Genomic DNA, 25,099 nt, shown 5'->3' on the forward strand with positions numbered 1-25,099 from the left:
GTTCAGCTCTCGTGAACACTTAGAGATCATTTAGTCCAACCCCCTCACTTGAAAGATAGATAATCGAAGCATTAAAAAAAATAGGACTTAATCAGTGGACAGAATTTTTATTGTCAATTCTAACGTAAGTTTTACTGATTAAATGATCTTTAACTTTATCTTCTCTAATTTTGTTTCGCTGTAGAAAGGCTCCAGATCACGTGGAATCAACGCTGACTGCTAAGCCCAGTGATGACAAGAACGTGGGTGATCGGAAAGGAAGCCCTGCGAGGAGAGATCAGGAAAAAGTGTTACAGAACGCGCTTCCTGTGATCGGTTCCTGGGAGTTTGAACGTGATGACGACGAGTACGTGAAGTTCCTGGACCTCTTCCTGAGTTACGTCCTGGAGCGAGACCTGCGTGGCTGCGAGGACCCCGGCATTCCATTGCTGACGAGCTTCTCGGGGCATCTTAGAGAACTGGAGCTTCACCCTCTGCTCTCCGGCGTGCACGCAGCATTGCAGTGCGAAGCCGGGGGCCAGGGCGTGTTCCGAGCGGGCTCCTGCTTCGAGGTCGCTCCAGAGCCTGAGGACCCAGAAGGCCCGGCGCCTCCAGCCCCAGGGCTGGCCGCAGGGACCGGGCCTCCTCCGGAGAACCTCCTGAGTGACTTTAATGGAAGTGGGGGCAAGAGCGGCTTGTTCGGTTTAAAGCAGAAGGCCCTCTACAGGACACAAGGGGATGGTGCAGACAAGCCTTGCATCCCGAGGGTGTGGAGCCGGAGTCTGTGGGCTCCTGAGGGCAGGCGCGGAGGAAGGTGTGTGTTCAGAGCCACCGGGGGCAGTGACGCAGGCCTCCTGGCCGAGCTCCCTCCTGCGCTGGGTGCAGTGGGTGGCGCGGGGCTGCAGGGGCTGCTGGAGTGGTTGCTGCGGTGGGCCGCCCGCAAGCGGCCCTGCGACCCCAGCCTCCTGGCGCCGGCCCCGGCCCGGCCTGTGCTCCGGGTGAGAACCTCTGCCGCTGCCATTCTGACATCACTGTGGCTCTCGGAACAGCCCTACGCTGCTACGTACAAGGCAAAGAGTGCCGTTATGGAGGTAAGTGCCTGAGTTACCACGTGCAAGTGGGAATTCTCGTTTCAGATTCAAGTATATTTACATTTCCCCAGGTGTTGAAGGATTATTAAGAAACTAAGCTATTGACAAGATTGAGGATAATCTGATCATCCTGTATAATAAAAGCCTAATATGCAAATTGACCGAACGGCAGAATGACCGGTTGCTATGATGCTCACCGACCACCGGGGGCAGATGCTCAATGCAGGAGCTGCCCCCTGGTGGTCAGTGAGGCGCTCCCACGGGTAGTGCCGCTCGGCCAGAAGCCTGTCTCACGGCTGGCCTCCGTGGCAGCGCTAAGGAGCAGCGAGCCGAACAGTAAGGAGCAGCGGGCGGGCGGTAAGGAGCGAGGGGTCTCGGATTGGCGGACATCCCCCGAGGGCTCCCGGACTGTGAGAGGGCGCAGGCCAGGTTGAGGGACACCGCCCCCCTCCAGTGCACGAATTTTGTTCACTGGGCCTCTGGTTGATGATAACCACCTAATTTTTTCCCTTCTTCAAGTGGTTCCTTTAAGTCTTAAAAGTGATTGATTGGGGTACAAGTGCTTTGTGAGGTTTGAGGGCTTTGTGTCTGTTGATAAAAAGAAGGAAACAAGAAGGCCATGTTTGGTTTTTTTTTGTATGTTTTTTTCAAATAAATCTTTATTGTTCAGATTATTATAATTGTTCCTCTTTTTTCCACCCATAGCTCCCCTCCACCCGGTTCCCACCCCACCCTCTGCCCTTACCCCCCTCCCCCACTGTCCTCATCCATAGGTGTATGCTTTTTGTCCAGTCTCTTCCCGCAACCCCCCCAACACCCCTTTTCCCCCGAGAATTGTCAGTCCACTCCCTTTCTATGCCCCTGATTCTATTATATTCACCAGTTTATTCTGTTCATCAGATTTTTTATTCACTTGATTTTTAGATTCACTTGTTGATAGATATGTATTTGTTGTTCATAATTTTTATCTTTACCTTTTTCTTCTTCCTCCTCTTCTTAAAGAATACCCTTCAGCATTTCATATAATACTGGTTTGGAGATGATGAACACCTTTAGCTTTTTCTTATCTGTGAAGCTCTTTATCTGACCTTCAATTCTGAATGATAGCTTTGCTGGGTAGAGTAATCTCGGTTGTAGGTTCTTGCTATTCATCACTTTGAATATTTCTTGCCTCTCCCATTTGGCCTGCGTAGTTTCTGTTGAGAAATCAGCTGACAGTCGTATGGGTGCTCCCTTGTAGGTAGGTAACTGTTTTTCTCTTGCTGCTTTTAATATTCTCTCTTTGTCTTTTGCTCTTGGCATTTTAATTATGATGTGTCTTGGTGTGGTCCTCTTTGGATTCCTTTTGTTTGGGGTTCTCTGAGCTTCCTGGACTTGTAAGTCTATTTCTTTCACCAGGTAGGGAAAGTTTTCTGTCATTTCTTCAAATAGGTTTTCAATATCTTGCTCTCTCTCTTCTTCTGGCACCCCCATAATTCGGATGTTGGTACACTTGAAGTTGTCCCAGAGGCTCCTTACACTGTCTTCATATTTTTGGGTTCTTTTTTCTTTTTGCTTTTCCGGTTGGGTGTTTTTTGCTTCTTCGTATTTCAAATCTTTACTTGATTCTTGCGATCCTCTAGTCTGCTGTTGGATCTCTGTATAGTATTTTTTATTTCAGTCAGTGTATGCTTAATTTCTAGTTGGTCCTTTTTCATATCCTTGAGGGTCTCACTAAATTTATCGGCCTTTTCTAGAAAAACCTTATAACCGTGGTTTTGAACTCTATATCCAGTCATTTGCTTTCCTCCATTTCTTTCATTTGTGACCTGTTTCTTTGTCTCCGCATTTTGGCTGCTTCCCTGAGTTGGTAGAGTGGCTTTGTGTGCTAGGTGTCCTATAGGGCCCAGTGGCTCAGCCTCCCCAGTTACCTGAGGTGGACACTCTTGGTGCACCCCTTTGTGGGCTGTGTGCAGAGCCTTGTTGTAGTTAAGCCTTGATTGTTGTTGGTATCACTGGGAGGAATTGACCTCCAGGCCAATTGGCTGTGTGGATCAGCTGTGTCCACGCTGGGAGAACTTCTGTGCTGGAGACATCCTTATGAGACAAGACGTGCAAAAGCCTCTGTGCTCAGCTTGGATGGGGCGGAATCTCAGGGTGGAGCAGACAGCCTTGGTTTCCTGTCAGCCCTGCCCTAAGAGGCCCCTGGGTCTCAGTGTCCCATGGTAATCACGGCAAGCACCTCTGAGAGAAAGCCACCCTCGAGTTTCACCCACTGCCAGACAGTCCAGTTTCTCCCTGAATGAGTCTGGGTCCCCAGAGTCTCACCCGGAACTGGAGTTCAGTTCAGTCGGGAGCTTTTGTCTCCCTCCCGCTTGAGAAAGCCAGCCGCGTACTCAGTTGCCAGCCCTCTCCATGCGCGCCTCCATACCTCTGCTTTCTGCAGCTCTTGTGAGTCTCAGTGTGCTTTTCTCTTTCCTTCTGGTTGTAGAATTTCCACTCAGCCAGCCTTCCTTCCTGTGGTTCTGGATGATGTCCGTTTTGTCTTTTAGTTGTAGTTTTGAAATTGTTGTGCGAGGCAGCAGTTCAGGTGTTTACCTATGCCGCCATCTTGGTTTCTCCAAGAAGGCCATGTTAAGGGGTGTTATGAGACCTGTTGCTGGAGGTGACCTTGCCCACTCGTTAGGACGCTCCCCGTCTGTCCTCTCTCCTTCCTGGGTTCCACTCAGCGGTGACGCTAGTGACGCTGCGTGTGTAGTGGTACATGTGCTGTCCGTGGGAGGAGGGGGCTCAGGAGCCTCCTGCCCCCGTCTTGGTTGACCCCGTCCATGGTGTAATTCGGCGCTTGTTCTGTTTTAAACGGCCTCCACTTGGAAATAGTTTACTCTAGGACAAGCATGTCAAACTCAAAGGCCAACGCTGGTCAAATAAATGAGGCGTGCGGCCTGCAGGCTGCAAGTTTGACATGCTTGTACTGGGATGAAGGGTGTGAGAGAGTGTGTGTGTGTTTTATTTTTTATGAGTTTTTGGGTTTTTTTAGATCAGTTTTTGTTGTCCTAAGGGGTATTTGTTGTCCTCAGGTAGTTAATAAGATACTGTGGTATTTGTTGTCACGGAAATGTGTGTTGCTAGGTATTGCATAACTAAATACCTAAGTAAGCGATAAAAGCTTTTCATCCATTGCATTTTAGCTGTAAATATTTTTGCCTGCTGTGTCATTTTGAAGTAATTACTAACTGCCTTCGTAACAGCAAAGAGAATTACAAGGAAGCAACTCTGCATGTGTATTGCTGTTACCCTGTGGCCTGAGAACACTGGTGTTTCCCCTTACACATTCCGAAGGCCGGGTTTGTGTGAGTGCTGCTCAGGGAGTCAGCTGTGCTTTCTCCAGGCGGAATAGACTTGGTCATTGCCTCAGCATCCGGTAGATGTGCACTTGTACCTGCTGAAGAGTGAGAAACGTAACCAGGAGCAGTTCTGAGGGAAGGATTGGCAATACAGACCATAAGGAGCAGCATGGGATCCAGTGATGAAATCTAAGTGCTGCAAATGGCTTGTTCTAGGTGCAAGAGCGTCCTCGCCCTGGGTCTCCGAGGGAGCTCCCCGGTGAGGGTGCCTGCAGGATGCGCACCGGCTGCTCGGTGGCAGGGTCTGGGCCAGGTGGGCCCGACGGAGCGGATGGCCACAGTGAACCTCGTCGGAGCGTCCTGGAGTAAGTGCTGACCGCGGCCTCCCTTTCCACGGACGGCGCCTCCTTTGATGCTGTTCGGGCTTGAAGGGGAGGCTTGCAGCGTTGAAGGTTAAAGGAAGAAGCGTGTCCTTGCACTAGGGAACCGGGCAGTGAGCACTTTCTGACGGGCGTCAGGCACTCCTTGCAAACTCCTCCCTTCTGAGCGGAGCGGCTCCTCCTGAGAGATCCCTTGTTATACTAACGGGTTTCCGCTGTCAGAGGAGTTAAACTAGTCCCTCACCCTTATCCCCTGGGAAGCAGTGCTCTGCGGAATGGGTCCTTGGACTCCAAGGTGGGGCCTGCACACAGGGGAGTCCTCGGTGAGAAGGGCAAGCTTGAACGAGTTGCCATTATTCCAACCTTTTGAGTAAATGAATCGGGATGCCCAGTCATTGCCCAACCTTCCACTGAGCTGCTGCCGGGGACCAGACCTGGTGAAAACACAAGAGACCTGAGAATATAAACACTGAGTTTTTCTTTTTCAATAAACTGTAGCAGTTGAAAGCAAGCTGTTGGTTTCCAAGGCTGAGTTATAGTTACAGCTGCTTCATTTTTGTCAACAGAATGCCAGCTGAAGCCAAAACCCCTGAAATAAAGGAGCCCAGTGATGAGGCTGTTTCTGTCACTGATGACACCGATAAGCAGTTCATTGACATCATCGATGAGGACCCTTTAAGAGTAGAAACATTTACACAGGACGAACCGGAGACACTCCCACCAGACCATGAAGGTCAGTTCATTTGCCTAATCGTTTTGCTCGGCTTTATTAACTTGAAATTGGCGAACGATTATCTGTGATAACTTACTTAGTCTTCTGTCTAAAACGGCATGTTTATAATAGCCTAAGATAAAAAATTAATACTTAGGAATTCAATACTTACGACGTGTTGAGCACATTCACCTGAATTTAAATCGTTAGACCTTTGCCTGGCTGGGTAACTGCCCTGGGCCTCTTGCTCTGGGCCTTCTCCTCGGCCGGCCGTCTTCCTTAACCAGGGTTCTCGGGGCTCTCCGGGGGCTGCTCACACCGCCTGAGGCCTCTGCAGGCTCATCTCCGATCGTTTGACGACGGGGGTTGTGTCCAGGTGTTTTTAAAAAACGTTTCTGTAAGGAGGATAAATATTTCTGCCGTTATATTTTTTCCCTGTAATTCCTGAACCGTCCAAAGAGTGAAATGCTAATTTTCCAAATGGTCTCTTTTCTCTCCGTCCTTGTTTCTCTGCAGAAGACGCCAAAGGACCCGTGGGAAGCCCCGAGGGTCCCCACGCCGAGGGTCCCCACGCTGAGGGTCCCCACGCCGCCGCTCGCACGCAGACGTCACCACGGCTGTTAGAAGTAAGTCTACAAATAACGGCTCACGTTACTGAAGTGATACTTACGTGTTGTTAGTCAGCACCTCCGACCAAGGCCCTTATCTCCCAAATCCCGCCGCGGACTGTAGTGTCGCTGCGCCCGCCGTGTTTCCTTCCACTGAAGTTGTCATTCGTCATGTCAGGCAGTGACATAAATGTTCATGTCATGAACTGTGCAGCAGATTAAGATACTCGGGATTGAGGAAGGTATTCTTTACTCAAAATATGTAACTCAGCTGTTGCGTGCAGTGTTTGCACTTACGTGCACTTCTACGTACTACTGGAGGCCTGGTGCACGAAATTTGTGCATTGTTGTGTGGGGGAGGGGGCCCCTCAGCCCGGCCTGCGCCCTCTCGCAGTCCAGGAGCTCTCGGGGGATGTCTTACTGCCAGCTTAGGCCCGCTGTCTGTTGTGGGGAGCGGGCCTAAGCTGGCAGTCGGAGTCCCTTAGCGCTGCTGTGGAGGCGGGAGGGGCTCCTGCCACCACCTCTGGGCTCACCAGCCGTGAGCCCAGCTTCTGGCTGAGCAGCGCTCCCCCTGTGGGAGTGCCCTGACCACCAGGGGGCAGCTCCTGTATTGAGCTTCTGCCCCCTGGTGGCCAGTGCACATCATAGTGACCAGTTGTTCTGCCGTTTGGTCAATTTGCATATTAGCCTTTTATTATATAGGAGGATAGTTTTCTCAAAACTGTGAACACTGCATTTCCAGGTGGAACGCAGGCATTTCTAATTATTGAAACAATTCCTTTAAAAAGGATTAATCTTTCCTGGCTTTCTTATTGTTCTCACAATGTACGTATGTAATGATGGCCGGATACACACGTGTTTGTGAATACCTTGTACTTGAACATGCCCAGTGGCTCCCGGCGATGGGCCAGAAGCAGCGCACAGAGTGTAAGGTCTGGTCAGAGCAGGGCCTGCACTGGCAAGGGTTGGTCTCTCACTGGCTTTGAAACTTGTCACTCTGGGAGAGTGACTGATGTCAGACTAACTCAGGATACCTGCGTGTAATACCTGCTTGTCTCCCTCTTTTCTTTTTGGGTGCCGCTCCTTCTAACAGCACTCCGCAGGAGGGGCTCCGAGTCCACGGGGGGACCCAGTGGAGAGACGTGTGGAGAAACAGCCAGCGGCACAGAATGGGTAAGGGGCGGGCGATGGAAGCGACGGCAGCTGCCGTGGGTCCCGCCCGAACAGGCGGAGGGCGCTCGGCTCATCTCGGATTGACATGATGGAAAGATTTTGTTTCTTGTAATTTACGATATACATGTTATGGTGATGCTGTGCTCCTAATGGAATTTAAGTTCAGTTGATAGCAATGGTAAGTGATGAGTTTTAGTAACTTAGACTCCTCAATCTCAGTAGAGTGAAATAAGTCAAGATATCTAGCCTTTTGTTCTCCGATCACTCTCAGCCTTATCAAAGTAAAATGTAGCTGTAAATTCACCAGGGTTTATGCAACAGCTAAGTAGGGAACTGCCCTTCCATACTGATTCCCTTTTTATTGGCTCAAATGAAGAACCATTGTGAATGTAATGGTATATATGCCATTATATGTAAATCTAATGTTTCAATAACACACTTAAGATTGGCATGCAGGAGGCAGCCTGGCATATGTAAAATCTGTCACTATTGTGGTTAATTATTGTACACCGTTCATAAGGCTGTGGTGTAATATCGTCTGTTAGCTAGCTTAGTTATGTTTCAAGGAGTGCTAAATATTTGGAAGTTTAGAATTGCCTTGCATGAGAGGCAACATAATTAGGTTTTCTCTCTCTTCTCAGTGTGAAAAATTGGTTCAGTTCCGTGGAAAATGAACAAGAAGAATGTATTTAATGTCATGTGCCTTCACAAGTAACAGATATTTCTGTCACTGAAACCAGTCTTCACAGTTTTGAATGTGAGAATGGGCTCTCGCGTGCTCTGAGCAAAGGGCCTCCCCTCCCACAGGTGGAACTGGAAGTCCCAGCTCACCTCATTTCTCCACCCTCATTGGGGATTTCCTTATTTCTGTTGCTGAGCAGGCAACAGTGTCCAGGTCGCTAAGCCATCCAGACATAGCCGTTGCCTTTGTTTGAATCTGTTACTAATTGCTATGGCGACAAATGTAAACAGATTGTAATTATGAGCTAACATTAGAGAGGCTGCATTAGAGGATGTTTAGACTCTGACATGGCTGACCATTCAATCGCCTGTCTCTTACATAATGTGAAGAATATCTTGGTTCCTAAGCGATCATTAATCTTTAATTGTAGTATGATCGAAGCCTTTTCAAATCATGAACACACCATTCCTCGTTCTTTTCGTGTAGACAGAAGTTCAGAAGTTTCTAGGTAAGAACGTTTGCATACACTGCCATTTTGTCCTGTTTTATAAATAGGTACGAGAATAAACGGATGCTTCCTGTACCTTTTGAAATAATGTCTAAATGTTTTCACCAAAAACTAAGAGAATAATATGAAATCAACATGAAGCATTAAAAAGGGGACGTAGGTACACATTTCTGACACCTTTAAGTGAATTATGGAAAGATTTTCCTCTAACAGGTGCGTTTTAAAGAAATACAGGAACTGTTTTCGAACAGGCTTTTCTGAAAAAGCAGTGGCTCTCTTATCGAAAGATGTGGCAGTTGCTCCCTTTCAGCCTCTAACAGATTTCCAGTAGCGCATCGAAGGCTTTTATCCGTGAGCAGACCTGTCCAGCCTGCTGTTGCATCTTTGCATTTGTGGGCGGTGCGTCCCGTGTAGAAACCCTGCTGGAAGGAGGACCATGTAGCTCAGCTTTACTTTAGAAAATTTCTCCATCGTTAGAATTGACCTCCTTGCTCCTTGTTGAAAGCAAAGGCTAAGAACGTTGTCTGAAACGGGCAAATGAGTTGTAATGCCTGTTATTCATGGATTTGACAAATGAGCTTTTGTTCTCGTGTACCTTAGGTGTTTGGTAAAAGGTAAATATTGCTGAAAGGAAATGAGAGCAAGCCCCAATAAATCTAAATGTGATTTAGTACGTTCTTTTCTTGTTAGAGACAATGATCAGTTTATTTGGATAGGATAATGCCCGCTCCCTTATTTAGTTTAGGAAATTGATTTGCTTAGAAAACATTGAGTACCTGCTATGTTTAAGGAATCATCCCCAAATAATCATTTTAGTTTGTTGGTTAGGGTTTAATTATAAAAACAAACTCTGATTTGTTTGGAAATGAAATGTTCATAATACTGTTATTTCACATTTAATGATCAGTGTGAGTTTGCTGTATAGCAAACTTAGAATTAAATATTTCTTAACCCATCTTAGAATTAAACATTTTTAACCCTTACATTCCCTGTTTTCTTTTTTAATTTTTATATGTTTTATTGATTTTAGAGAGGAAGGGAGAGGGAGAAAGAGCTAGAAACATCAATGATGAGAGAGAATCATTGATTGGCTGCCTCCTGCACGCTCCCTACTGGGATTGAGCCTGAAACCTGGGCATCGGGAATCGAACCAGTGACCTGGGTGCATGGGTCGATGCTCAGCCACTGAGCCACACCAGCCAGGCACATTCCCTGTTTTCTTAACTCCATTCTGGGTCATTAAATGTAGCTAAAAACACACACATATTCTCAAACCAAATTATGTAGTGTGTACAGCAGAAAGAAGGATTGCACAGGTTTCAAACTCAGATGCCTGCAGGGACCATGCAAGTAAAATACTTGTGTGAATGTTCTGGCTTGTCACGCGGGGAGAGGACCATGGCTGACCGTGCAGCCCACGTCTCTCAGCGAAAGCACGGACGAGTGTGAGGGGTACCGAGAGGCAGGCCTGAGCGCTTAAATCTCCTGAAAACTTTCAGAAAGCTGTTAACGTAGAAGAAACAAGTAGGATCCAAATACCCACATCACAGACATGTAATGTGCTGTATTGATTGACGGGTGATTTTTGTTCACACGCTCCCCGCACAGGGCACAGACCCCTGCGTGTAAAGAGGAGAAGTCCCCAGAGCCACCCGTGGTGCCCAATGGAGTCAGCGCTGCTTCACAAACCCTGGTGCCGACCCCCCCGCCGGCCCCACGCGGCGAGCCCCGGGCGCGGCTGCCAGACTCTCCCGGTTCTGTTAGGCAGATGCTTCAGGACGAGATGTTCAAGTTAGTTCAGGTGAGCACCTCTGCCACAGACGTGTGAGGCTTCACGTGATGCATGTAAGGTTCTCACATGCGGACACACTTCCAGGAAGGGGCGGGCGGACGGGGAATCGCCCGGCTTCTCTGCTTTGGGCACTCTGGCTCGTTCCGAAGCTCAGACCTCTGGGGCCTGCAGGCGTCCTCAAACTACGGCCCGCGGGCCACAGGCGGCCCGCCGAGGACATGGATCCGGCCCGCCGGGTGCCGCTGCCTGTCCTGCTTAGCAGCCGACGCGTCCCGGGCCCGCAGTGCGCATAGGAATTTGTTCATAGTTTTTTTTAAAACTATAGTCCGGCCCTCCCACGGTCTGAGGGACAGTGAACTGGCCCCTGTTTAAAAAGTTTGGGGACCCCTGGCTAGAGGCTGCCTGGTTGCTGTCAGCCAGGCCGTCCCTTCGGCCTCTCGTTCACAGTGAAACTGTCGGAGTCATCTGTCCCTCCGTCGTTCAGGGCTGCTGGCCAGTCTGGGCAAGGTGTTTCCCCGTGTGAGGAGCCCCCGCACACCCCCATCTTTGAATTCTCCTGTGATTACCTCGCCGCCCACTAGAGCCCCCCTCCGGGGTCCCTGGGATACTTGGCACACTGCCGCCCCGGTGGTCCCCGGCCTCGCTGGCGCGTGCTCCCCGGCCTCGCTGGCGCGTGCTCCCCGGGGCGCTCCTTGACCGCAGGAAGCCAGTCTTCTCCTTTCCACTAAAAGCCTCCCGGCTGCGCTCCCCGCTCAGCGTCCTGGCTCTCGCAGATGCGAGGACAAGGTGTGGCTGTGGTGGAGAAGGCAGCTGATGGTTGTTGGTTCTTGGTATTTTTTTCCATCATATTCTCAGACGTTTCTTTGATTTTTATGTTTTGCAGCTGCAACAGATCAACTTCCTGACTCTAATGCAAATAGCAGGGCCGTCCCTGCCCAGCCTCCCGGACACACGTGGGCGGGCACAGCAGCCGCCGTCGGCGCGTTCGGCCGGAAGCCCAGTGTCCATCCCGCCCGGAGGGAGTGGTGGTGACGGCTCCAGGGGAAATCTGAAGGAGAAGCTGCCCATCCAGCTCCCGTCCACGGGGGAGCCGGCCGGGGGGCCTGGCGCGGAGGGCGCGCCCTCCCACCCCGGACCCGTGCCGTCCGCTCCGAGTGGCGGTGACCATTCGCAGGTAGCCCCTTCGCAGCCCCTTGGCAGTCGCCCAGTTCGGTGGTGGTGGTGTTTTGTTCCTGCAGTAAATAACCTTTTTGGCAATGATTCCATCCCAACCCCTCCAAAACATTGAGCAGCATTTACTAAATAAGGAGTTTGTTACATATTTTCAACTTACATAATAGCTTTTTTCTCTTCCAGAACGTTCCACATGGGCGTGTTCCTTGTCAGTTAGAAGGCCAACCTCGGAATAGCGGTCTGAGTACAGCACCTGAGAGCTTACCGCCCACTCCGTTGCCCCCAGCCCCGGCTGGAAACGCTGGCCTCCACCTCCTGTCCGCCCCTCCTGCCGCCCCGAAGACGCCCGCCCTGCCCCCGGCCGCAGCGCTCCGGCCTGGCGATGTTTTCCCTCTGCTCCAGTTCCAGCCTGAGCCGGGCGCTCAGCCCTTCGCCTTCCCTGCAGAGAGAGCTCCGTGGGCTCCCCCCAGGGGTCTGCCGCAGCCCAGAGAGGCCTGGGGGCCCTGGGGTTCCCGCCAGCCCCCTGCGCCCCGGAAAGCGATGCACAGGTCGGCGCCCCCTGGGACCTGGAGCCAGCGGAATGCCGATGCCCAGCGGCCGGCAGCGGAGCAGAAGCAAGGGGCGGGGCCTGGAATGACAGAAATCCCCAAGCACTTGAACTTGGATCAGTATGTCGGACAGGGAAACGTGACACCTCAGCAGGACTCTCCAGCATTTCTGAAGCCGGAAGGAGTATTTGATGTGACGCCGGGGGCCCTGGAGTTAGCTCCTCACTATTCCTTTGGGTTCCCGTTACTGCACCTGCAGCCTCAGCGCGCTTTTACCTTTTTCTCCGTCTCGAGAGCACCGGTGACAGTCCTCTCCACACCTGTCGGAGCCGCAGCAGGAGGGAGGAAGCACCCAGGCTTTTCCTTCCTTCCGTCCTGTCCGTCTCAGGAAAACGCGGTAATGACCGGGCAGGGACGCCGCGCAGTCCTGTGTCCTTACACCGCACACTCTGCGCCCACAGGACAAGCTGATACGTGGTTCCTTCCTAAGAATGATGCCTCTGTTGCTGAGTCACGTGCAAACGCAGTTCAAAATAACTTGGCGTATTTGAAAGGTTTTAGGTCTTGTACATTAATACTGGAATTTGCCAAACACTTTCACACACGTTTCTTCTACTCTCAGAAGAAATAAGTAGTAAAGTAAAATGCCCAGTATTTGTGTGTGTGTGTGTGTGTGTGTGTGTGTGTGTAGAGAGCGGCGGGGGCGGGGGGTGGGGGGGAGAGGAGCATCGTTCAAGGCTCCTAGCAGTTGTGACATGATTGCTTTCAAATCTGTTCCATTTAAAATTGTTAAATAGACCAGGTCTATAAATAGTTGCATATATTAAAAAATGGTGTCTTTTTAAAGTACTTAAAACACAAAAGATGGAATCTTAGTAAGGCCACCAAAACTTCATTTATGGAATTCAGATTGGTGAGTTCTCATTTTGTAAGTCGTAGGAACCATGCTAGGAGGGTAATTGAGTGGTTCATTTTCTAGTGTACTTTTAGGGTTGGAAGATGGCAAAAGGGGAAGGGGAGGTCGGAGAGGGGGAAGGGGGGTAAATGGTGGCGGAAGGAGACTTGACGTGGGGTGGCGAACACACCGTACCGTGTACAGAGATGTCCTAGGAATTGTACACTGGAGCCTGTGTGATTTTGTTAACCAGTGTCACTCCGATTAATTGGGTTTAAACAAAGGTTTGAAGATGGCACTAGGAGAAGAAATGGTTGTTTCCTTAAAGTACTTACCGGGCCTTTCTTCCTTCTGAACACGTTATGAACGGGAAAAGGGTTAAAGGGTAGAACGACATTTTGAGAAGGCTTTAAAGACTTTTATTAGAATAATATTCTCAGCATTGGTGGTTATCCACATCCTGTTATGTGCTAGTCTGTTCATCCATACTGTCCACCCTCTTGTATCCTCCCTATTCCAAAGAATTTACAATCCAGTGCTAGGCATATAATTTCGTTTATAAGAGGACGATTTTTAACATGGAAAAGAAATGAAGATGAGGACTTGCAGCTTTACTTTTGGAGTGGGGCAACCCCGTTGAAATTCTCAGCCCTCCACTGTCATTTATTCTTTAAGATCAGAATATTCATCTTACAGTCCACATGGATGTGTTGTCTTTGACACGGTTCACCTCTTGCACATCTTAGTTTAATTTAAACAAATGTTTTTCCCCCAATGTTTTTATTAGCATATAGCATAATTGGGGTATGTAATTGTAAACTAATACGCTTTGTTTCTTTTCCTATAGTACAGAACCCCACAGCTTACTCTGATTGAAAACCTCATTGCGTCTAAACAAAGCCAGCAGAGACCAACCCCTCATTTACTGGAACGAGGCGATCCTGGGCACCTCCAGCTTGGAAAGGACAAAGGGGAACCGCCTGAAGTGAGGCCAGGAAAGGGCGGCAAGAAAAGGCAAGGTTTAAGTGAAACCCTCCGTTATAGTCATCTATGATAATAAGTGTCATATGCTAATTAGACCGGGCGTCCTTCCAGACGTCCTTCTGGACGACCTTCTGGATGAAGCCAGAGCTGCGAGGGAAGCCTGGGTCTCGGGTGCCAGAGGGAAGCCGGTGCCGGCACCCGGGGGAAGGAAGGCCTATTCTTGCACAAATTTCGTGCATCGGGCCTCTAGTATAGTTACAAACGAGGTCAGCTGGCTCAAACTGCTACCCAAACACAAGTGCGTATTCAGTTTCCTTGTCGGGGGTCCTGCATTGGAACACACCTGGGGACAGGGAAAATCCCTGTGTTGAGAGAGACATGCTGTTATTTTAAAATGATTTTCAGGGAGAGGGAGAGAGAGAAACATTGATGTGCGAGTGAAACATGGATCGATTGCCTCCTGCACGCCCCCACTGGGGTTTGAGCCCAAAACCTGACTCGGAATCGAGCCAGTGGCCTTTGGGTGCTCGGGACAACACCCAGTCAGCTGAGCCACACGGCCAGGCTGAGACAAAGGTGTCACTTTTTCCGTTTTAGTAAGCAGTTCTCCCCCCTCCCCCCCCCACTCCCAGCGGGGCCCTGCGCTTCCCTGTGGCAGGACGAGCAGCCCGCTCTGCGGCACACACCGGTGTGCAGTATTCCCCGACCTCCCGGCACGGCACGGCACAGACTGGCCCTTCCCTCGTCGTACTGTGCCCTCCACACGCTCATCTAGGGGGTGGGAGGGGGTGAGTGATGGGACGGCGTCAGGGCGAGGCTGTGCCTGTCACAGGAAGGCTGTGACCTGTCATGGGCATCTGTAGTGCTGTACTCATCACGGGTGCTCAATACATGTGCTGACCATGTTATTACTTAGTCTGGACCAGGGGTCCTCAGACTTTTTAAACAGGAGCCAGTTCCCTGTCCCTCAGACCGTTGGAGGGCCGGATATAGTTTAAAAAAAACTGTGAACAAATTCCTATGCGCACTGCGGGCCCGGGATGCGTCGGCTGCTAAGCAGGACAGGCAGTGGCACCCGGCGGGCCGGATCAATGTCCTCGGCGGGCCGCATGTGGCCCGCGGGCCGCAGTTTGAGGACGCCTGGTCTAGACACTGAAATTTTTACATTCATGACCCTAAGTGCTGTTATCAGTGCTTTCTTTCCAGAAGTGGGTCCTTCCTGTCCTGTTTCCGGGTGTTCCCTCTTCCGAGGAAGCCTTCTTGAACGGAGGTCTCCGCAGGGCTCCCGGGCCAGCTCAGAACCCGCAGAAAAGGGAGCTTGAAAATCCCCTCCCGGCTGTCATCCTGGCCTGAGACGCCAGTGCTTCCCCAGAAAGCCCGCCCCCAGCAGAGGAGCTGGGAACAGCGTCATGTGTCCCCGACGTTGGCTTGTATTCGCGTCTGTTGTAGCAGAATCTCCTGCTAATTTAATTAAATGCCATTGAAAATAGTTTGTGGACATAACTTTCATGACCGTCTCCCTGTGTAGCGTGACACGGATGAAGCACTGTTACTAAAATAGTAGGAATACGTTCCACACTGTGTCTTTCACAGGCAAAGGCGACGCGCCGAGAAAGAGCTGCAGGAGAAACGCTCAGAGAAGCAAAGGAGAAAACCGAGTGTGGGCTCGCACCCAGGCGCCGCCGTCCTTCCTGACCGTGACTCCGGAGCAGCCGGGGAAGCCGAGGTGCGTGACCTGCCCCTTCTCCCCAGCCTGCGCGCAGTCAGAGGCGGGGTGGGGGGCACCTGGCCGCGGCTGGAGCGCTGATGGTGACCTGCAGGCTCCGATCAAGCACAGAGGCCCTCCGGTGGGGAGCAGGGCACAGTGCGAGGTGGAACCAGCTCCGTGGCCGGTCAAAGGCTGCGGCTCAGCATCTGCCGAGTGGCCTTCTTACCTCGGAAGTCACTCTGCTTACTCCTGACACCGAGACGCACACGGGGTGTGACTTGGGTTTCTCCTGCTTCAGTTTCATCTCTCCCCTTGAGGAACCTCTAGACCAGCCGTGGGCAAACTACGGCCCGCGGGCCGGATCCGGCCCGTTCGGCTGTTCTATCCGGCCCGCAGAGCCGAAAGAGCGGAGGGTTCTCTTGCTCTCCCCTCCGCTCCTTTACTTTGAATTTATATTAGTTCACACAAACACTCCATCCATGCTTTTGTTCCGGCCCTCCGGTCCAGTTTAAGAACCCATTGTGGCCCTCGAGTCAAAAAGCTTGCCCACGGCTGCTCTAGAAGGTCCCACCCACACACGTTGATTGTGCAGCCTGTGTTGGAAGTCGGATCTCCTCGGACACTCCTAAAGGTGGTGACCTGCTTTCCTCGTTTTGCAACAGCAGGTTCAGTACATGGAGCAGCTCTGTGTACGTGAATGTTTAGAGGCACCTCTCGTGAGGTCCTCCTTAGTCGGCCCGTGAGTAATTCTGCCCCGCGGGGGTACGGGGCGCTGAGCCTGCTCCGCAGGAGAGGGTGCAGGTGGAAGGGAGTAATCGCGTGAAGCCGGTGACCTCCTCCTTTGTTGCCTGGCTTGGGACTTTTGGGGACTCCTTCGCAGGGCTCCTTTGATGGAGTAAATAATTTTAAGTAAATATTTCTAGAATTCAGGAATTTGAACCTATTCCTGAGACTTAACCATGCTCAGAGCTATTACATATATTTTTCACAGTAATAAGTGTCGTTGAGTTAATGTTGGTCATTTGGGGTTTGTTTAGGAGCAGCGAGCGAGTCGTGGTTCCCAGACACTGGCTGCCTTTGGAATCCCTCTGGGTACGTATGTGTCTGATGAGGGCGGTGTCTGAGCTCTCAGCCAGCTTCCGGAGCAAGTATCAGAAACCTCGGGATAAAAACGCGGCTAAATTCTGACACGGGGTGTGTGTGTGTGTGTGTGTGTGTGTGTGTTGTGTGTGTGTGTGTGGTGTGTGTTGTGTGTGAGTGTGTGTGTGTGTGTGTGTGTGTGTGTTTTGTGTGTGTTGTGTGTGTGAGTGTGTGAGTGTGTGTGTGTTGTGTGTGTGTGTGTGTGTGTGAGACCCAACAGAGCACTCCTGACCGACTGGGGCCACAGGCCAGGTGTGTGTGTGTGTGTGTGTGTTGTGTGTGTGTGTTGTGTGTGTGTTGTGTGTGTGTTGTGTGTGTGTTGTGTGTGTATGTTGTGTGTGTGTGTGTGTGTTGTATTGTGTGTGTGTGACCCAATAGAGCAATCCTGACAGACTGGGGCAACAGGACAGGTGTGTGTGTGTGTTGTGTGTGTGTTGTGTGTGTGTTGTGTGTGTGTTGTGTGTGTGTTGTGTTGTGTGTGTGTGACCCAATAGAGCACTCCTGACAGACTGGGGCCGCAGGCCAGGTGTGTGTGTGTGTGGTGTTGTGTGTGTGTGTGTGTGTGTGTGTGTGACCCAATAGAGCACTCCTGACAGACTGGGGCCACAGGCCAGGTGTGTGTGTGTGTGGTGTTGTGTGTGTGTGTGTGTTGTGTGTGTGTGTGTGTGTGTGTGTGTGACCCAATAGAGCACTCCTGACAGACTGGGGCCACAGGCCAGGCGCAGACCACGCCTGTTTCTGGAATTCGGTCCCTGACATGCAGCCGTCCACGTGGCGCACGTTGTCCGTGGCGGCTTTCGCCTGCAGCCGGCCCCGTGCTGCTGAAAGGGCCCAGGTGGGTCCCGAAGCGTACACCCTCCAGCCCTTCGCAGAGCGAGTTTGCCAACCACTGCCGTGAGTTAGAAGCTCGGACAGCGTCTGATACTAAGGCCCCGGGGGGAATGATGGAAGAGCGGCCAGGGTCAGCTTCGTCACGGAAAACACGCCCACTTTAAAGTGAAGCCTCGGTTCAGAACCGAGAACTTGCTCATGGGTAGCACATGGTTTTCTTTCTTCAGCCGGTCCGTTTCTTTCTTCAGCCGAATGTGTGTATCCCCAGGGAGCCCGCCCCTCTCTGGGGCGCCGCCCGCCCAGCCCATCCCCTGCTCATCACCCCAGAGGCCCGCAGCCCCTGGTTTCATTCCGCAGTCCTGACTGATAGGGCACAGGCATTGGTGCTCCAGCTCCATCGCCCTGGGGCGGGGCGGGGCGGGGCGGGGCGGGGCGGGGTTCAAGTCCCAACCCTCTGAGCTTGTGGTTGGTTCCTCGGGCCAGTCCCGTCCTGGAGCTCTCCAGGGGCCGCCAGGAGCCGCTGCCTTGGCCTAAACTCAGGCAGGACCAGAGGGGCTCCTGAATGATGTGAGGGTTTAGGGAGCTCTGTGCTTGGAACCGAGGGCAAAGACCAGCCCTGTACTTTTTATTATAACACACCATCACTGATACCCTTAGTCCGCTTAGACTCCTGGGAGACTCCCAGGAGAACCCAGTCTACACCCAAACTCCCGTGACAGACTGGACTCGGACCCTCCCCCGCCAGACCTTGCCGTGTGGAGGAAGCTGCCTCCGGCACAGCGTGTACAGTGGAATCCATCAGCCCTCCCCACCGGCTGGCTAGTTCTCTCTCCGTTGGTGTTACTACCAACGAGCCCCAAACTCGGGTCCTTCTCCGGTCTGCCCGCCCCTCCCTCGCGCCAGCTCCTCGGCCTCGGGCTCCTGGTGATCTGGCCCCTCACCAGTGGTTCCCCATGTTTGTTTTCCATTGCAGAAGCGCTACAAGGTGACGTCACCACGTGCGCTGGGTTGCATTTCATGGCCTCTGTGAGAAAGCACGCCGTGGGACGTCAGGATGCAAGTACAAATACAGACCCAGGTAACAGGCTACTTCACTTTAACGTAAAACGTTCATGTATTTTGCAACATTTAATCTATTTAGTCTTTTTCAAAACGATGTAAGAGGAATTTTAAATTATGTGGTGTTAGTGCGTCTCATCCCAGGTTCTTGTCCCCAACCCTGATACATGCTTTACACATTTTAAACTTAAAATCAAATTTCCGATTGAATTTGTGATGACTTAAAGCATAATAGAGATGTTTGTTCAGAGATGCCATGGGCTGCACCCTAAATCCATAGACAGAATGTTGAACCCTGGCCTGAGCTTGGGAGGCCGGGGTGTGGCGGGGAAAGGTGAGCTGGGGGACCAGGTTGCGCGTGCTGTGGGGAGGGCTGTGCAGCTCTGCCAGGAGCTCCCGGCCGTCAGACATGCATAGCACAGTGGTGCTCCCGGCCGTCAGACATGCATAGTACAGTGGTGCTCCCGGCCGTCAGACATGCATAGCACAGTGGTGCTCCCGGCCGTCAGACATGCATAGCACAGCGGTGCTCCCGGCCGTCAGACATGCATAGCGCAGCGGTGCTCCCGGCCGTCAGACATGCATAGCGCAGCTGTGCTCCCGGCCGTCAGACATGCATAGCACAGCGGTGCTCCCGGCCGTCAGACATGCATAGCACAGCTGTGCTCCTGGCTGTCAGACATGCATAGCACAGCTGTGCTCCTGGCTGTCAGACATGCATAGCACAGCTGCGCTCCCGGCCGTCAGACATGCATAGCACAGCGGTGCTCCCGGCCGTCAGACATGCATAGCACAGCGGTGCTCCCGGCCGTCAGACATGCATAGCACAGCGGTGCTCCCGGCCGTCAGACATGCATAGTACAGCTGTGCTCCTGGCTGTCAGACATGCATAGCACAGCTGTGCTCCTGGCTGTCAGACATGCATAGCACAGCGGTGCTCCCAGCCGTCAGACATGCATAGTACAGCTGTGCTCCCGGCCGTCAGACATGCATAGTACAGCTGTGCTCCCGGCCGTCAGACATGCATAGTACAGCTGTGCTCCCGGCCGTCAGACATGCATAGCAGAGCAGTGTTCCCGGCCGTCAGACATGCATAGCAGAGCAGTGTTCCCGGCCGTCAGACATGCATAGCACAGCTGTGCTCCGGCCGTCAGACATGCATAGCACAGCGGTGCTCCCGGCCGTCTGCACGCACATTGTCGGGGCATTGTTCTGCTCCCTGAGTTTAACCTTATGGGCTCCAATGTTTGTTTTTCCCCGGTCCCTGGGGGCGGACACGCTCAAGTTAGGCTGTGTCTTCACATATTGTTTCATTATTCACTTACATTATAGCACATGTTTGCTGCGGTGTTGAAGGTGATTCATATCTGCTGCAGTGTTGAAGGTGTTCCGTATGATTGCATATTGCACATGAATTAATGGGTTAAATGAGAATTAAGAAGTGTTGAACATGCTGTGTATTATTTAGTAATGCTGGATGGATAGATATGCAGGTGTTTAAGGGTTGTTTAATGACATGTAGGTGTATTGGATGGCTGGGACAACATTTTCCATCTGTGCCATAAATATGTAACTAATTCATTAATGTCAAGTACATCAGTGGTTTCTAGCATTTTTCTTCCAAAAATAAGGCTTCAATGAGTTATTTTGCGTAAGAGCCTTTTTTTTTTTTGTCATTACCGTGATTTAGCTTTTGTCTTTACCAGTTTGAAAGGGCAAAGAAAGGCATTTCACTTTTTACGTTTTTGCTTCTTCTGAATGAGATTGAGCACATAAGTTTTTTAGTGTGAATTGAGATATTCTTTAAAAAAGGCATTTCCCCAGTTACTGTTTACAGTCCATATTTTGCATTAGTTTCAGGTGTTTAGACAATCAGTACTGCACAAAGTGTTCCCCCGACATTTCCAGTACCCACCTGGCCCGCACGAAGTGTTACAACATTATTGACCGGATTCCCTCTGTTGGACTTCCCTCCCCGTGACTAGTTGTAACTACCAGTCTGTCCTTCTCAATCTTTCACCTTTGTCACCCAGTCCCCCACCCCTCTTCCCTCTGACACCCAGGCTGTTCTCTGCATCTATGAGTCTGTTTCTGTTTTGCTTATTTGTTTATATTGTCCTTTAGATTCCACATATAAGGGAAATCATATGGTCTATGTCTTTCTCTGAATGACTTAATTCACTTAGCATAATACCCTCTAGGTCTATCCATGCTGTTGCAAATGATAAGATTTTGTTCCTTTTTTATGGCCAAATAATATTCCATTGTTTAAATGTAAACCCAGGTTTTTAAAAATCCACTTATCTACTGGCTTGAGGCCCGGTGCATGAAATTCGTGCACAGGGGTTGGGGGTCTCTCAGCCCGACCTGCACCCTCTCCAATCCGGGAGCCCTCAGGGGATGTCCTACTGATGGCTTAGGCCCGCTCCCCGTGGTACTCTGCTCTCTGCGGGGCCTGCCTGCCCTACACCACGGCGACAACCAAGCAGGCCCTGCTGGGGTTGCCTGCGGGCCCGCTTGCCAGCTCGTGGGTTGCCATGGCGAGGGCCAAGCAGGCCCTGCTGTCAAGCTGTGCCGCCCACCCTGGAGTCGCCAGTTTGGCCCTGCCTGGCTCCCCGGTCCTGCAGCAGCCGCGGCCGCTGCTGACCAGGCCCTCCCCCAGCGCAGGCGCACGGAGGCCCCTGCCACCCCACCCCCGACGCTGCGTGCGCAACTCCTCCTGTCCGGTCGACCCATTACGGCGTCCTGGTTAATTAGCATATTTCTCTGTTGTATATATACTAGGAGCCCGATGCACCAAGATTCGTGCTAGAATGGGCTTTCCTTTCCCTGGCTGCCGGCACCGCCTTTCCACTCCGGCCCAGCCCCTTTCTGCTCAGGCCCCAGAGCCACCTCTTTCCATTCTGGGAGCCGCCTCTTTCCACTCCAGCCCCGCCTTCCCACGATGCCCAGAGGCCCTGAGAGACCGGGGGTGGGGCCCCGCCTGTGTATGCAAATTAACCACCATCTTTGTTGGGTTGGTTTGCATATCACTCCTGATTGGCTGGTGGCGTAGCGGAGGTACAGTCAATTTACATGTTTGTCTATTATAAGGTAAGATATATAGATGGGCACTTATGTCCTTCCAGATCTTGGCTATTGTAAATACTGCTGCAGTGCACATAGGGGTGCATACATTCTTTTGAATTAGTAGTTTGTGTTTCCTTGAATATATTCCCAGAAGTGGAATTGCTGGGTCATTAAGGCAGCTCCATTTTTAATTTTTGAGGATTCTTCATATTGTTCTCCACAGTGGTTGCACCAGTCTGCATTCCCATCGGCAGTGCATGAGGGCTCCCTTTTCTCCACATCCTCACCAGCCCGCTATATTTGTTAATTCATTGATGATAGCAATTCTGACAGGCTTGATGTGATAGCTTATTGTGGTTTTAATTTGCATCTCTGGTGATTAATGACCTTAAGCATCTTTTCATATGTCTGGTGGTCATCTGTGAGACATTCTTAAATGAGATGGTGCTTGGGTGTTCTTTGGTGGGTAGTCTAAAGTCTGCAGCCTGTTTGTCAGGTAATGAGGCCCAGGATATAAATAATAATAAAATACGAAGTTATTAATTTTTAAAAATTAAAAATTTAAGCTGTCAGTCTACTTTCCTACTGTCTTTTATACCCAGTAGTCTAAAAATCTGCATTTATGTATTTAATTTTCCCTGTGTTTATGAAATCCTTTTTCTATTTCTTTTTTTGCCTCAAATCTCCTAATTGACTACAAGATAAAGAAGCTGCTTCTCAAGTGGTTTCTGAATGTCGGAAAAGTCCACAAGCCATTTCCTCCACACCAGGTGTGATTTCTTCCTTTTTAAAAATTTTTTTGAGAAAGCATGACTGTTAAAAGATTATGTCTGCATGATGTCAGAACAGGAGTTTTCACCTGTCTCCCCCCCATGAAAAAGCATTCACACCAATCCATGGATCTAATAGAGACAGATAGTAACTTAAGTATTTTCACTTCCTGTCTTCCAGTTTTATGGTGGTCGTAGGTATAAATTCAAGCCCAGGTACCAAGTTTCCAGTACTCAATATGACAATGAGTTATGGTTTGCCTATGAAGTTTGAAAGTTCTGTTCTATTAAAAGTAGATGCTAGGAAGTAAGATTGGAGTCCTAGGACAAGAGACACTGAGTTAGATTGTCTGCTGACCTATTGTGACAGGTTTATTTTACTTTTGAATAAGAAGTTAAATGAGTTTTATAAAATTTAGGTGTTAAGCATCGAGTAAAATTTATCTATGGACTCTGAATTAGGTCCCCCTCAATAAAGCTATTAAAATAAACAGATAAACAATGTTGAAAGCAAAAACGAAATTAGTGATTCTTAAATAAACAAACGTGACTTAATATGATCTGAAATGGAAAATAGGAAATACAGTATTTTCTTGACATGACTTATATACTTTATTATTTTTGGAATCATTCATATGAGAAAAGCAATAGTCAGCCTCGGTTCAGTTAAGAATTACTCTAGAGGAAATTATACCTGTGAAACTTCTACTTAGATTTTGAACAAATACATGTTAAGTTGTTCGTTGATAACTTGTTCTTACAAAGCTAATGACTTAGGACTAATTACAGATTTTTTTTATACTCCTGATTTTTCTTTTTTTAACTTTCAGAATGTGAGCCTTTGACTGTCCCCCAGCCGTTGCCTCCAGACGTGTTTCTGAATCTCAGCCTTCCCTCCGAACGGGCAGAGAAGCCTCTGTCGCCTTCAGCCTCGGACACGGTATGGCATTCGGTTTGGGTTTTGTTTCGTTCCGAAGTTTTCACAATAGCTCTATGCTAACATTTATATGGTCATCCTCATTATTCAAGCGTATAGATGAAGTGAGGCTCAATCTTACCGTGCAGCTTGCTGGGAAGGTAAAAAAGTAAGGTTAAATATTAGGCCCCTGAATATTACACACTGAGATGAGAGCAGTGCTTCCTGCAGCTCTCCCTGAAATGGGCGCCCGGGAGCCCTCCTTGCCTTCGGAAGCGGCTTTTTATGGGGTTGGGGAGGGGGGGGCAGAGTGGCCATAGAGCAAAGACGTAACTCCCTTTGGTGTTATGCTGTGGCTCAGGTCGGACACACTTACATAAATGTGATTGACATTGAAGCTGGCGACCTGCAGGAATTGCCTGTCAGAGGGCCTTCCGATGAGGACGTCCTCCCACGGCAGGCGGAAGGCCCGTCCTCGGCAGCGTTCCATCACACGGCCGCTTCCGTGGCCCGCGCTGCTCCCCTGCGCAGGGTGAAGAGTCAAGGTAGTTTTGCCCACGGCCTTGTTAGCCCCGCCTCCATCTCCCTGCTCCCCCGGAAACCACTGCATCGGGGATGTTTATATTCGCGCTCAGAAATGAGCCGTCAGTCTTCCGAATTCCTCGTTCAGAAGCGTAGGATCGGTCTTCTGTGGCTTTCGCTTTGATAGGACCTGCCAGCTCTGCGGTGGACTCACCGCTCGCACCTGCAGAGGCGGCGCCATCCTGTGTGGACGGGGGAAGCCGGGGAGCAGGCGCTGCCCGAGCGGAGGAGCCTGGGGTCCCCTCCCCTCCGTCGTCAGTCAGAGAGGACAGAGGTGAGCGCCCCAGACAACAGCAGGAGCTGCCCCTTCCCGATCACTGCCCCGGAGACAAACACTAAAACCTGGCAATTGCGAAATGAACCGAAGGCGACTTCTCCCTTACCGAGGAGATGGGGACGGTGGGTAAATGTGGGTCCGGCTCTCGGCCATGGATATTTTACAAGGAGGCTGCAGATGTCTTTTCTCAGTGAGGTGAGCAAAAAATACCCTGTGGGATTTCATGAGATTTTTGGTGCTAAAAGGAATTCTCATATTTAAAAAGGTAGGAAATTCGCCGGAACCGGTTTGGCTCAGTGGATAGAGTGTCGGCCTGCGGACTAAAGGGTCCCGGGTTCGATTCCGGTCAAGGGCATGTACCTTGGTTGCGGGCACATCCCCAGTGGGGGGTGTGCAGGAGGCAGCTGATCGATGTATCTCTCTCATCGATGTTTCTAGCTATCTATCCTCTCCCTTTCCTCTCTGTAAAAAATCAATAAAATATATTTAAAAAAAAAAAAAAAAGGTAGGAAATTCTAGAATAGCACATAGGAATACACAGGCATGGTAGCCAACAGTACTTTATTAGTAAAATATTGAGTTTTATAGTCATAAGTCAGGTTGCATTATTGTAAAATACTTGCAGGATTAAGAAGATGATTTCTTCAAAACCCGGTCATTACATCATGTGAACGACTAGATGGATCCAGCATGCGGCCCGGCCTCCTGCAGCTGTGACCTGGTGGGAGGCATGGCCCGGCCTGGGCTGTCAGATGCTTGGTGCAGTCAGCACTGCCTGCTCATGGTGTCAGCACGGGCCTCGGGGGCTGTGAGGAGCAGGACGGGACGGTGGCAGGGCAGGTGTCTGCAGCTGCACGTACACATAGGGCCAGCATTTCAGACCAAAGGCTCTGCCC

At 50.6% G+C, this 25,099-nt stretch overlaps 1 protein-coding gene across 3 annotated transcripts in view; it reads left to right on the forward strand.

Moving 5' to 3' along the window:
* The window catches only part of CPLANE1 (ciliogenesis and planar polarity effector complex subunit 1), a 77,421-nt gene that overhangs the window by 33,344 nt on the left and 18,978 nt on the right, over positions 1–25,099 (forward strand). For 2 of the 3 annotated variants that reach the window (XM_080681049.1, XM_080681050.1), the window contains 16 exons: positions 185–1,070; positions 4,613–4,761; positions 5,343–5,509; positions 6,005–6,114; positions 7,190–7,269; positions 10,068–10,260; positions 11,135–11,425; positions 11,608–12,369; positions 13,715–13,881; positions 15,445–15,577; positions 16,597–16,651; positions 18,504–18,608; positions 22,360–22,428; positions 23,259–23,368; positions 23,706–23,889; positions 24,054–24,200. In XM_080681049.1, the coding sequence (XP_080537175.1) occupies positions 185–1,070; positions 4,613–4,761; positions 5,343–5,509; positions 6,005–6,114; positions 7,190–7,269; positions 10,068–10,260; positions 11,135–11,425; positions 11,608–12,369; positions 13,715–13,881; positions 15,445–15,577; positions 16,597–16,651; positions 18,504–18,608; positions 22,360–22,428; positions 23,259–23,368; positions 23,706–23,889; positions 24,054–24,200 (3,608 nt within the window). The remainder of the gene's footprint in view (positions 1–184; positions 1,071–4,612; positions 4,762–5,342; positions 5,510–6,004; positions 6,115–7,189; positions 7,270–10,067; positions 10,261–11,134; positions 11,426–11,607; positions 12,370–13,714; positions 13,882–15,444; positions 15,578–16,596; positions 16,652–18,503; positions 18,609–22,359; positions 22,429–23,258; positions 23,369–23,705; positions 23,890–24,053; positions 24,201–25,099) is intronic. The other variant, XR_013961241.1, reaches the window with a different exon arrangement.

This window comes from Plecotus auritus, assembly GCF_963455305.1.
Source record: "Plecotus auritus genome assembly, chromosome: 7".
Lineage (NCBI taxonomy): Eukaryota > Metazoa > Chordata > Mammalia > Chiroptera > Vespertilionidae > Plecotus > Plecotus auritus.